Source organism: Vanessa tameamea, chromosome 22, assembly GCF_037043105.1.
Source record: "Vanessa tameamea isolate UH-Manoa-2023 chromosome 22, ilVanTame1 primary haplotype, whole genome shotgun sequence".
In the NCBI taxonomy this organism is placed as follows: domain Eukaryota; kingdom Metazoa; phylum Arthropoda; class Insecta; order Lepidoptera; family Nymphalidae; genus Vanessa; species Vanessa tameamea.
This window is the reverse complement of record NC_087330.1, coordinates 6,625,558-6,637,968: the sequence shown is the minus strand read 5'-3', so window position 1 is coordinate 6,637,968 and position 12,411 is coordinate 6,625,558. Positions and strand designations below refer to the sequence as shown.

General features: G+C 34.4%; 1 protein-coding gene across 2 annotated transcripts in view; it reads left to right on the top strand.

The window, feature by feature from the left end:
• The window catches only part of LOC113396559 (stromal interaction molecule homolog), a 52,259-nt gene that overhangs the window by 21,769 nt on the left and 18,079 nt on the right, over positions 1-12,411 (top strand). For both annotated transcript variants that reach the window (XM_064218414.1, XM_064218415.1), the window contains exons 2-5: positions 4,055-4,185; positions 4,681-4,800; positions 6,647-6,759; positions 7,781-7,896. In XM_064218414.1, coding sequence (XP_064074484.1) covers positions 4,055-4,185; positions 4,681-4,800; positions 6,647-6,759; positions 7,781-7,896 — 480 coding nt within the window. The remainder of the gene's footprint in view (positions 1-4,054; positions 4,186-4,680; positions 4,801-6,646; positions 6,760-7,780; positions 7,897-12,411) is intronic.

The following is a 12,411-nucleotide window of genomic DNA, read 5'->3' as shown; positions in this document are numbered from 1 at the left end:
TTTATTCTTACATTAGTCATCTCACACACACTAAGACGTCTTGTAAGTACGAGTGTCACTCGTAGAGATAGAGATAGAGTGAACTGATCTACACTTATAAACATTGTGTAGCGGCTGATTCGACACCGATTTCTATCTTTTTCTTAATCATTAATTTCACATTCAATAAAAAGTGACAGCATTGTTTATTGATCAACTACTGTTCATAGATAAAGCCGTTATAATCTAATTGTAAAGGAGGGTATTTACGAAGAGCATTTAAATGTAATGTTACAGATGGTAATCAGATTAAATTAAATAAAAAGCCAATATGACCCAGTGGTTTCAACGCGTGAATCTTAACCGATGATCGCGAGTTAAAACCGAGGCAAACATCTCTGAATTTTCATGTGCTTAATTTGTGTTTATAATTACTTATTAGTGAACAAATCGTCGTTAGAAAACCTGCATGTGTCAAATGAAAATCTGCTACATGTGTATACACCCGCATTGGTTATCGTGATGAAATTAGCTCCTATCTTCTCGTACAGAGAAGAACGAGCAGTGGTTAACCCAGCAGTGGGATTTTTAGTGGTTGTTACTTTAATATTACATTATCTTTTAACTTCATGCCTTACACGCTTTTCTTACAAGCGCTTGATGCGTTAGGAAAGGTTTTAAAACACACTTGTGTGATGTATACTTTTCGATTTAAAAAAGTACAACTTCAATGACATCTAGAAATAATATATTTTTTTGCAAAAAAAAAATGCCATGCCAACAAGTTACTCAGTTGACTTCAGCTTCGAAAATTCAGCTCAAAGGACTTGAAGGACCCCGCAAAGCGCAAGAAGCTCCGTTTCAACACACGAGTCCGCTTTATAGGAAAGATATAAGAGTGGCAAGAACAAATGGTTCTTCCAGAAGCTTAGGTTCTAAGGACATTTAAAATTAAATCCTTTAAAATATACCAGTAATCGTGGTTGATCATTTCATCATTTATCGAAGACTTCTGTTGTTTGTCCGAAACCCATCACCAGATCTTTTCGAAATTTAAATGATCTGTATGTAACGCCGCTATGCCCGAACATACATAAAATATACAATCAACTGAGAACCTCTCCTTCTTGAAGTCTATTAAAATATTTATGTATATGTAGTATTTGATGTCATGAAGATGTAAGGAGAGGAAGCGATGTAGACGATCGTGTTATGTTACACATTACTTGACCCCCCTTCCAATTTATTAGTACCAGTGACGCGTACATTCCGTACTTACAACTGCATCATGGTAACGTATTAACTGATGTTATGCTCTCATTTGAGCTGTTCGTTTAGAGGCTCGTTGATAGTATCCCCTATTAGAGTTCAGACAAAGAAAAAAGATTTATTGCCAGATTTGGCGAGACGTTAGTGTGAAAAAAAACAGGGCAAGTACGAGTCGGACACTAATTGAGCGTTCGGTAACACCACAGCGACGATGTAACATCAAATTTACGGTTTTCAGATATTTTCCTATACTTGTACTAAAATATATTGCTTCTTGCCAAATTTATTTCTTGAAAAATTGATATACGGGTAATGAAGTTCTCTCATATGGTCTTCTCTCTCCTTTTTTTCTTAAGAGGCAAGGAACCCTAAAAATGATAAAAAATATAAAACATTATATTAATGCATATTTAAAATAAGATAAAATTGATATGTACTAAGGCCGATGGAATCCATATAAATCTCAATAAATAAATTCGCTACAAACCTACCTTCAAAGTTCGAATGTAAACACTTATGTACTTATTCGATGATTAACAGTAAACGTTTATTAATCATTTTATTGACACAATTTGCGTTTGTTATCAATTTTTTTTATTGAACACACCTAAAGCATCATCAGGTAATTAAGAATCGTCAAAATACAATAAACGTCTTAATGACTGAATGGTCGTTACGTAAGACGGAAATTCACCGTGCTGTAAAAATTTACTTAATTCCTTTTGATATTGTATATATATTGTACTACATATAACTGGTGCTAAGATAATGTATATTCCACCAACAATATATAAATGTTGGTGTATTCAAGAAAGATTCAGCTTTCTATCTATCTTAATTTAAATGTCAAGTATAAACTATAACTAGCTGCATGTTTCTAGGGGTAAAGTTTTACAAATCATTCAGAAAATGGTTAGTTTAAATTTCTTTCCATAATCTGTGTCTACATCGCGGAAGGAGCAATTTCAAGCTATGCTACGTTATGCTTAATTTCAAGTCAATCGTACCTATAGTTTCTGAAATCTCGTGATGAGTTTTTATTGCCCTTATATATATAGATACCCAAAAAGGAATTCAATCACAATTGTATATAATTTTCAAAATTGTTTTTTGTTGTATTGTCAAAAGATGACACTTTTTTTGAAACGAATCAAAACTAAGTACATTTTCGTTTACCAAATCTCTATCATGTTACTAATAATAATAGAACAAAATATTCATTCAGAGCCTCACTGCACGTGGAGCCACGACAACGGCGAGGTTTCGTTTTTTTTATCGTACAACTATTCCAATGCCTTAGAACAGTGATTCCCAAAGTGGTCCAGGTGGACCCCCAAGGGTCCACGGGAGACTTTCTGGGGGTCTACGTAGGCGTGATTAAAAAATGGGGGTCCACCAAATTTTTATCTGCTTTTGATAGTAAAGAGCAAAAATGTAAGCATAGTTTTTATAAGGGCCTACCTACAATGTTTTAAGTACCTAACTAAGCAGTTAATATTTTAATAAGGCAAGCGACTGTTACTTGTCCAAACTTGCGTATTCGATATTACGTACAATTTCATAGATTTTAATTGCTGAAATACTCGTAGGGTTACTAAGGATAGAATTAAAAGCACCAATATTAAACAAATTTAAATTTAGTTCATATTTTAGTGTTTCTCTCAAACTGTGGTTACGGACACATGCCAATAGGTGGTCCATGAGAAAAATAAGTTTGGGAACTACTGCCTTAGAAGATCCTTATAATACTATACTATATACTTATACTATTCGATAACAACAATTCGGCTTCACATTGATATATGTATGTATGTATGTGTTCAATACAATAATTGTAGGAATAAAGTATTCACTAGTACTAGAAAAAGTGCCCCCATCTCGTCTTTATGCGATTATTTCAAAAATCACCAAACGGTTTTTTTCACGTATTTGTGTGTGTGTGTGTGAGTGATTCATGAGGAACGTTTAGATGTAAAATTCATCAAGGTTTTGTGTTAATTGGCTGAAATATGATGATTGGTGTCGGAAAAATTATGCCGACCAATAGCGATTTATATTATGTTATTTAGTTTTATGTAAACTATCTTAGTCTAAATCATAACTTAGAACATGTGGTCAGCAATTTAATTTGAATTCATTTGATCCAATACGCTAACTGCCTTTAGGATTCCGTATCCAATGGGTAAAACGGGACCCTATTACTAAGACTCCGCTGTCCGTCCGTCCAATGAAATTTTCACCGATGAGGTATTTCTGTTGCCGCTATAACAAAATAAAAAACAGAATAAAATAAACATTTAAGGGGGTTCTCATACAACATACATGTTTTATTTTGCCGTTTTTGTACGGAACCCTCCGTGCGCGAGTCCGACTCGAACTTGACCGGTTTTTTATAACTGTTCAAACAGTTGTTAATTACATTGTGTGAAATGCTTTGAAACGCCACAGTTTAATTGTATAGCCATGATGATAAAAGAACTCCGTACCACTTTTGAAGATTTCACAATTTCCCAGTTCCTGAGTTGAAATATACCTATTTGCAGGCTAAGACCACCTATCCTCCGTTAAGATTTACGTGTTCTAACTACTGGACCATCTCGCCTAACAACAGTCAACAATTTCAAATGATACTCTAAGAAAATAAATTATATATACAATTCAAACCTATAAAAATATCAATCAATACAATCGAATTGAGAACCTTCTTTTTTGAAGTCGGTTAAAAAGATAAGATATAATTTATAAGTTTATTGACGGCATTACTTTATGTATTGTTCTATGTAATCTATTGTCTGTTTATTTCCAGTACTGGTCGAAGCATGCAACAATGAACCGTCGTGTCTCCAAGACCACGCCGGATTGGAGGCCATCACTCAGCTACATAGACAGCTGGATGATGACGCGAACGGCAACGTCGACTTAAGTGAAAGTGATGATGTGAGTATTATACATTATTAATCATTCTATTTTATTTGACAGCCTCGTATTTGCTAGCTTATTACCTCAGAACTTGACGCCGATAAAAAAATATAGGGTCGACAAACATCTATATAATTATTAAAAAAAAAAAATAAGTTTAAATATTTCAAATTTAGAATAGAATGCTATCTCATAGCAATACGATATATTATAGGTCTGTGCCGTATTTATTTATAATCAATAAATAACGAAGGTATTATTTTATTCGCGTTAATCGAAAATACGATTAAGACTTGGTATTTTTGTATTTGGAACACGATTCATTTAGTGTTGAACTACAATATAATATATACATTTTGATGTTTATTTGATATTTTACTTTTCATTGCAATCATTTTTACCGAAGTTCGTACGTCAAAAATCGTCAAAATGTTTGGAAAAATCCGGATAAATATTGACCTCATGAATTTTCGTTATATTATCTTAAATTTAATGTTTACCTGTTTTTTCCAGTTCCTCCGCGAAGAGTTGCAATATGATAGCGGGTATGAAAAGCGGCAACGCGCCTTCCATCACAACGATGATATGCACATCTCGGTTAAGGAGCTCTGGGAGGCATGGTTGCGGTCAGAGGTGAGGTACTACTGATACATTTGTTTTGTCTGTGGCTATAAGTTCGGTCTAATTGTGACGTGAATTATTTACTATCTTTAAGTTATCCACAAGTTCCGTATCTTATATATTAATAGTGAAGACGATTTTTGTCCCAGTGATTATGGGACGATAGCTGCACATAAAAAAAATCGGTTAGAGTCTCATTCTGAAGAGCTCCAGCCCTATGTGTATAAAAATTAAGAGGATTCTTGATTGCAATTTATTAAATTGTTATGATTTAACATAAAAATAATTTTAAAGAACTGAAAAATGATAAAGTAGCACTATCACCTCTTCGCTTTAATCTTGAAATCATCCCTTAAGGTTGTGAAAAGGGTAGATGACGTTTGAATGAGGAATCAAACAATTTAGAGGGTAAAAGGGCTCCAAACCTTCTCCTCGAAGGGGGAGGAGGCCGTAGCCCAGCAGTGGGAAATTTACAGGCTGTTACTGTTTGGACTTTTCTCTAAACGAAATTATTAATCGCTACTTGATTCTAAGCTCGCTGACGGAATTACTTAAGTAACATCAACGGGCGCGTTGACATTGTGGATAACTTAAAGATTAAGCTTCTTTGAACCAAACATATGTATTGCCTATAGTTCATTTTGTCTCGTGGCATGCAATGATACTCGCCTTTAAGTTGTCACGGAATTAAAGTAGCTTTTAATCTGCAAATTAAAATTGAAAATCCAACGTATACACTAAGTCGCCGGTATAACAGGAAATGTGCTATTAATAAACTTATCATTTTCAATACAAATATTTCAACAATTACTAACGATATATCAACGATTATTTAATAGTAATATGAATTTTATTCACATTTTCTTTCATAATTAGTGTCTAATGAGAACAATCTGACGCGACGTTAGAGTTCAGGAACGGCAGCTTTACGTACTCATCGCGGCACAGTTCTAACATTCCTGTTACTCCAGGCCGTTGTTAAGAATTTTTTTAATGTAAAACTTAATAATATTTATACTAAAAACCGAATACCAAGAAATCTCATGCATCTGCAGTTTGTTATTCGTTAGACCAATAATAGTCAGTAACATTAGTAAAAGGCTATACTGTTTATATAGTGCCTATATACTTTGTTATAGATCCAATGAATAAGCAAACCTTAGAGTTAGAAGTTCCATGCAATTTGCTAATAGATCTATAATAATATTATTAATTACAAAGAGCTCGTGACTAATTCATCTTTATTTTTAATCCCCTTTATTTTAAATTCCAAAGATCCGATAGCAACATCGCTGACATACAAAACGCTATTTATTAGCCAATCCATTATGAATATTCAACATATAGACCATGATATGATAAATCAAAATCAGAATATTCTGTATACAAGTAGGCTCTTAAAAGCATTCGAATCGTCATGTTACAGGCTTGAATTAAATGTAAAGCTACAACCGGCTTGTAAAGTAGATTCTAACGAGAAGAACCGGCAAGAAACTCAGTAGTTACTCTTTTCGACCATTTTTATTGTCTTGTGATATATCGACAAATCAAAGCAATGACTTTTCTCTTTTTAACTTTTTTCACTATTGATTTGGCATATTTCAGATTTGAGCTCCATCCAGTTTTTTTTTTTATGGCGTTGGTTGGCGGACGAGCATATGGGCCACCTGATGGTAAGTGGTCACCACCGCCCATAGACAAAGGCACTGTAAGAAATATTAACCATTCCTTACATCACCTATGCGCCACCAACTTTGGGAACTAAGATGTTATGTCCCTTGTGCCTGTGATTACACTAGGTTACCAGTAGGTTAGTTCATTTAGATTTTGTTTTTAGAATACATATTTTTATATTAAGGTGCACAATTGGACGGTGGAACAGACGGTGGAATGGCTCTCCGAGTCAGTTGATCTGCCACAATACAAGACATTGTTCCTACAACACCGCGTCACGGGAGCCACTCTGCCAAGGTAAAACTAACACTATCAACGGAATAATATATAGGAATTACAGCGTCATTTGAATAAAAATTGAAATAAAAAAAAACAAAACACAACAAGACATTTTTTTTTAATTGTAATTCTGTAGTTAAGGAATGATGAAAAATACAAATGTGATGAATTCTTTACCATTAAATTCACTTTTAAATCACAACGAGTCGTTAAATTAAATTTCCGTAATTAAATAGATTCTAAACGAACTTTTGAATCGTTTTGCAATATACATTAAACTTAAAGCTATCACCGGCTTGGAATGTAGATTCCTCTAAGTAGAACCGTCATGATACTCATTACTATTTTTCGTTGATTATGATTATTTATAATTCAATTTGTATATCAATATCAAAATATACTTTATTCAAGTAGGTTTTTATATTATATAAGCACTTTTGAATCGTCATTTAGCAAACTATATTAAGTAAAGCTACCACCGATTCGGAATGTAGACTACCGAGAAGAACCGGCAAGAAACTCAGTAGTTACTCTTTTTCAACATCTAAAAATACAGTCATTTTAGTTAAATACAATTATATATATATATATATATATATGTTATATATCCTGCCTGGAAGTCAACAAGCAACTCCACGATTTTTTATAGTCTTATATCGAATAATATGTCTTCTTCACCAATGTATTTTTTACAAATGATTTGAATTTATGAAACGGCAAAGTTAAAAATGTCTTATATGAAATATATATATATCTATATATATTTTGTACGAAAAAAAAAAAGAATACTAAAAATATTAAAAGCCTGTCCGTTTGATTTTACCTCATCACGACTAAACCACTAAACCGATAATTAAATTTAACATTGAGGGAGTCTGGGACCGCTAAACAGACAGTATATTTCGTACACTATCGAATGATGTATGCTCAATGGTACAGCATAGTGGAATCAGCCCTTAATCCTCCTCTATGATGTTATAAACATTTTCGTAGCGATGAGACATATACGCGATATTAATTTATAAAAATGTTGTTTTAGATTGGCGGTGAACAACATGCAGTACTTAAGCAATGTTTTGGGAATTAAAGATCCAATTCACAAACAGAAACTTGCTTTAAAAGCCATGGATGTCGTGCTTTTTGGACCCCCTAAAGGTGAGTTTGTTTCGGACCAACGGAATTAGTTTTATTTAAACAATGAAATTTATGTAATTATAATAATGTATACATTAGTCATAATTTAAATTATAAGACGGTATGTATATCGTACACGTGTCGTGGTATGTATTTTAAAAGGATGTAGAAAATTCGAGACGCGGGTAGTTAGTTAACCTATCGTAAAAGAGATTATATTTGTAAATACAACATTGCGATCTGAAACGACTGGCGTAAAAAGAAACTCATCACTTGAAGGTGATTAAGTTCTCGCAGCCTAATCACCGAAGGGAGACTGTCACCGATAGTGTCGCTCGCACGTTCCACTCTGATAATCAGAGAAGTACCAGAACCAATACGAATGATAACCATTCCTATTGACCCCATATCTTCAACTCTAAATAGAACCACTGTGATTGACCATAAGGTACTCTCCTGATAGTAGGAGAGACGTAATTAATTCGACATAAAATGTTGCAATTCATCGCAATGGTTATAAAATACTGTATTAATTAAGACTTACCTTAGTGACAGAAAAATATGAGAAGAGCATAAATATTTATTTTATGTAAAAGATAATTGGAATTATTTTTAAAAAATTGTATTGGATATATTTAATTGATATAAAACATATTACAAAAAATGTTGCAAGAAATCATAACAGTTAATTTGACGATTAAAGACACACGCACGCATGCGCACACGAGCACAAGCGCACGTATTTACTTGCGTGTGTACGCGTCTCATTAGATGTACGTGTACGTAACGTGTATTCAATATCCAATTTGAATTTATCTTGATAGTATCACAGTGAAACATCGCTTTTCGTCGATTCGCGTTCGCGGGGTTGCCACATTTATTTATTATTTTGTTATACTTAGTCGGTCCCATATTTGTTTATTGATAGTACATGTACATATGTAGGGTACCAGTACGAGGAACATAAGGTAAATGTTTATTATAATTAAAAATACAAAAACACAGTTTAATCACAAGTAAACAACAAAATGTACTCGTCTCGTAAATTTAGATTTGCCTCCCCTAAACGACATTTCCCAAGCGAGTGTATGGCGGCTTGGGCGTGTGGGCCCACAATTGGGTTTGACCTGCCTAGACGCGTCCGTTGGGCCGTTGGTAGATTTTCTTTACACTGCGATAGTATAATATAATCGCTCATTGTCCACGATCAGTATCTGTTTCTTGCACCATAGACTGTTCATGTGCTTAACTTGTGTTCATAATTATGAAACATTGTGCCTCAGAAGAGAAGATAAATCTTGTGAAAACCTGTCGAATTAAATTCTGTCAAATGAGAATTAATCAACCAATGGAATAAGTTCCGAATCTGGATAAATATATTAAATTTACTGACTCTTACTTTAATTTTGTTACTAATTTAAAGTTGTTGGGTTTTTATAAATATAGTACCACCCAATGGTAAGTGGTTCCTTGTGCCTGTTACTGGAACAACATAAACACACAAATTACTAAAATATATATATAAAATCAATACAAACATACTTTTTAAATATGATTCCTTAACTATTACACAGCGCTTTTGCAGCGAATACTTTGTTTACTACCGCTAGTAGGATCAACGAAATTCTATGGCTAATCATCAATAAGTAGTATATTTCGATTAAAAGGTGGATTCTGCCAATGTAGTTCACAGGGACATGACGTCATTCTTGGTGTTACGGCTTTGTGCAAGTCTGGGTAGGTACCACCCACTCATATGCTATTCTGCTGCGAAACAGAAATACTTACTATTGTGTGTGTGTACAGTGTAACTACAATCACAAGGGATATACCATTTTAGTTCTCAAGGTTGGTGGCGCAATGATGTGATGTAAGTACAGCGCCAACTTTTATGAGCAGTGGTGACCACTTACCATGGGGTGGTCCATTTGAAGGTCCGCCTATACATATCCTATAATATATTACATAACGTCTCTGTTCTGTTTGACGTGGTGTTGTGGTTGACGATACTTTAACTATATACATATATATATAGTTGTTTTTACTGTTTGTAGTGCTATTGTCTATTACATTATACATTAACAGCCTGTTAATTTCCCACTGCTGGGCTAAGGCCTCCTCTCCCTTTGAGGAGAAGGTTTGCAGTATATTCCACCACGTTGCTCCAATGCGGGTTAGTGGAATACACATGTGACAGAATTTCGTTGAAATTAGACACACGTAGGTTTCCTCGTGATGTTTTCCTTCACCGCCGAGAACGAGATGAATTATAAACACAAATTAAACACATGAAAATTCAGTGCTGCTTGCCTGGGTTTGAACCCGAAATCATCGGTTAAGATGCATGCGTTCTAACCACCGGGCCATCTATGTGCGGCATTGTCTATGTGCGAACGTAATCCATCAGAAGGCTCATTCTCTCGTCTACCTTCCTTAAGTAGATTTCAATGATCGGATAGAGAAAAAAAAAGAGTGTTTCTCCATTTTACTGCTTTAAAATGGAATAACGAAATAACTTGTTTCAAGATTCCTGCCGACACACAAAACATGTAGCGTTTTTATCGCGAAACACGAAAATAACAAAGCTTGAACGAAATTATTGTTGATACATTTGGTAATGATTACGTGTTCTATTCACGTTGTAACTGCATGCAAGCCATGTGCAGTTACCACCTACCTACGCCGGTGTCACAGCAGTTAGTGTTTGATAGTTAATTAGTGATTACTCACCATCTTGTTGTCTGGGCATGTCTGCCTTCATATTAAGTGTAAATTAAAAATTACAATTCAACTATTTTTTATTATTTTTTTATATAAGAAACTTTCAAAAAGTTATCAAGTTAAAACCTTTTTAATAGCAACCTCCTATTTCATACTAAAACTAGTACAGTTTACTGTACTGGTCTGTATTATATCAAAAGTTTATGATAAGAGCCTCAAAATACGGTAAAAAATATATTACATTGTGCTGTTATAAATCGGGTTACTGTATATACATTTTTTTTCCGACGCTCGCATTACTCACAATAATCTAAGTAAGAATCTACAAATTCTGTTTATTTAAATAAGCTTGTAAATTTGTATGAGTATTAATTGATTATTATCATTTATATAATATATATAAATAGGTTTAAAGTTGTATTTTTTATTCTAGTACATTTGCCCGTAAACACCTCATAAAAATATTTCAACGAGACACAGTGCGCTCATATCTTACTTCCAAAGTATCTTATTAGAATCCTTAGTAGTTGGAGAATAAATATACAATATTTAAACTTACTTGAAATTATATATTACCACGACTTGTCATAAATAATTTCAACAATAACCAGTAAAAACAATAGCATAACGTCATCGTCTTAATATACAGGATGGGCCAAAAGGTTGTTGGCGATTTGAAAATTAATTTAAAAACTGACTACAAATCGTACCATATTTTTATTTATAATTTAAAAAAATAGACAGTTTGAAATTTTTGGGACTTAAAAATAATATTATCCAAATGTCGTCCTTCAGCTGCTTGGCACTCTTGAAACCGAACTCGCAGATTCTGGAAAACTCGACGAAACGTTATTCTCGGAATATTGTTGATTTCCCGTATAATGTTCCTTTTGAGCTGCTCTAAATTGTTCGGATTATTTTCGTAGACTACCGATTTGAGGTAACCCCACAGTAAAAAATCACATGGGGAGAGATCTGGGCTGCGTGTGGGCCATTCAATATCACCCCTTTTTTAAATCAGTTTTCCGGTAAAAACATTTCTAAGCAGGCTTATGGACACCTTAGCCGTGTGGCATGTGGCCCCATCTTGTTGGAACCATATCCGAGAGGAGATTGCCTTGAGTTTCTTGGAAATCTGGTACCAAAAACTCCCTTATCATTTCGCAATAATTGTTGGCTCTAACCGTCACAGTACGCCCTCTTTTGTCTTCAAAAAAGTATGGCCCCACAATACCGGTAGATGATATTGCCCACACGACAAGCTTAGGACTGTGAAGTGGACGTTCGTGTAAGCCTTGTGGATTGGTCTCGGACCAGAACTGACAATTTTGTTTGTTCACGTGACCGTTAAGATGAAAGTTCGCCTCATCACTGAACATCACATGATTGAAATCAGTGAATAAGTTAAGCATTTGATTGGTAAAACTAAGCCGGTTATTCGCATCTAGTGGTTTTAATTCTTGAATGAGTTGAATTTTGTAAGCCTTCAGATGCAAATCACGCTTCAAAATTCGTCGCAGAGTTGATCTTTTGATGTCCAAAGCCTGACTTTTTTTACGGGTTGACTGTTGCGAATTTTGTCGAACTGAGCGCCGAACTTGCTCCACAATGTCGGCCGTCCTCGCAGAAACTGGACGTCCGTGAGACACTATTGTTACGGTCGATCCGGTTGTCTCAAACATTCTTATCCATTTGCGAATCACATTGGCGCTTGGAACGTCACTCAAATTGCGTAAACCGTATTCCGTTCGATACAACCGTCGTGCAGTAATCAACGATTTATTGTTTTCGTAAAACGCTCGGATACATTATGCA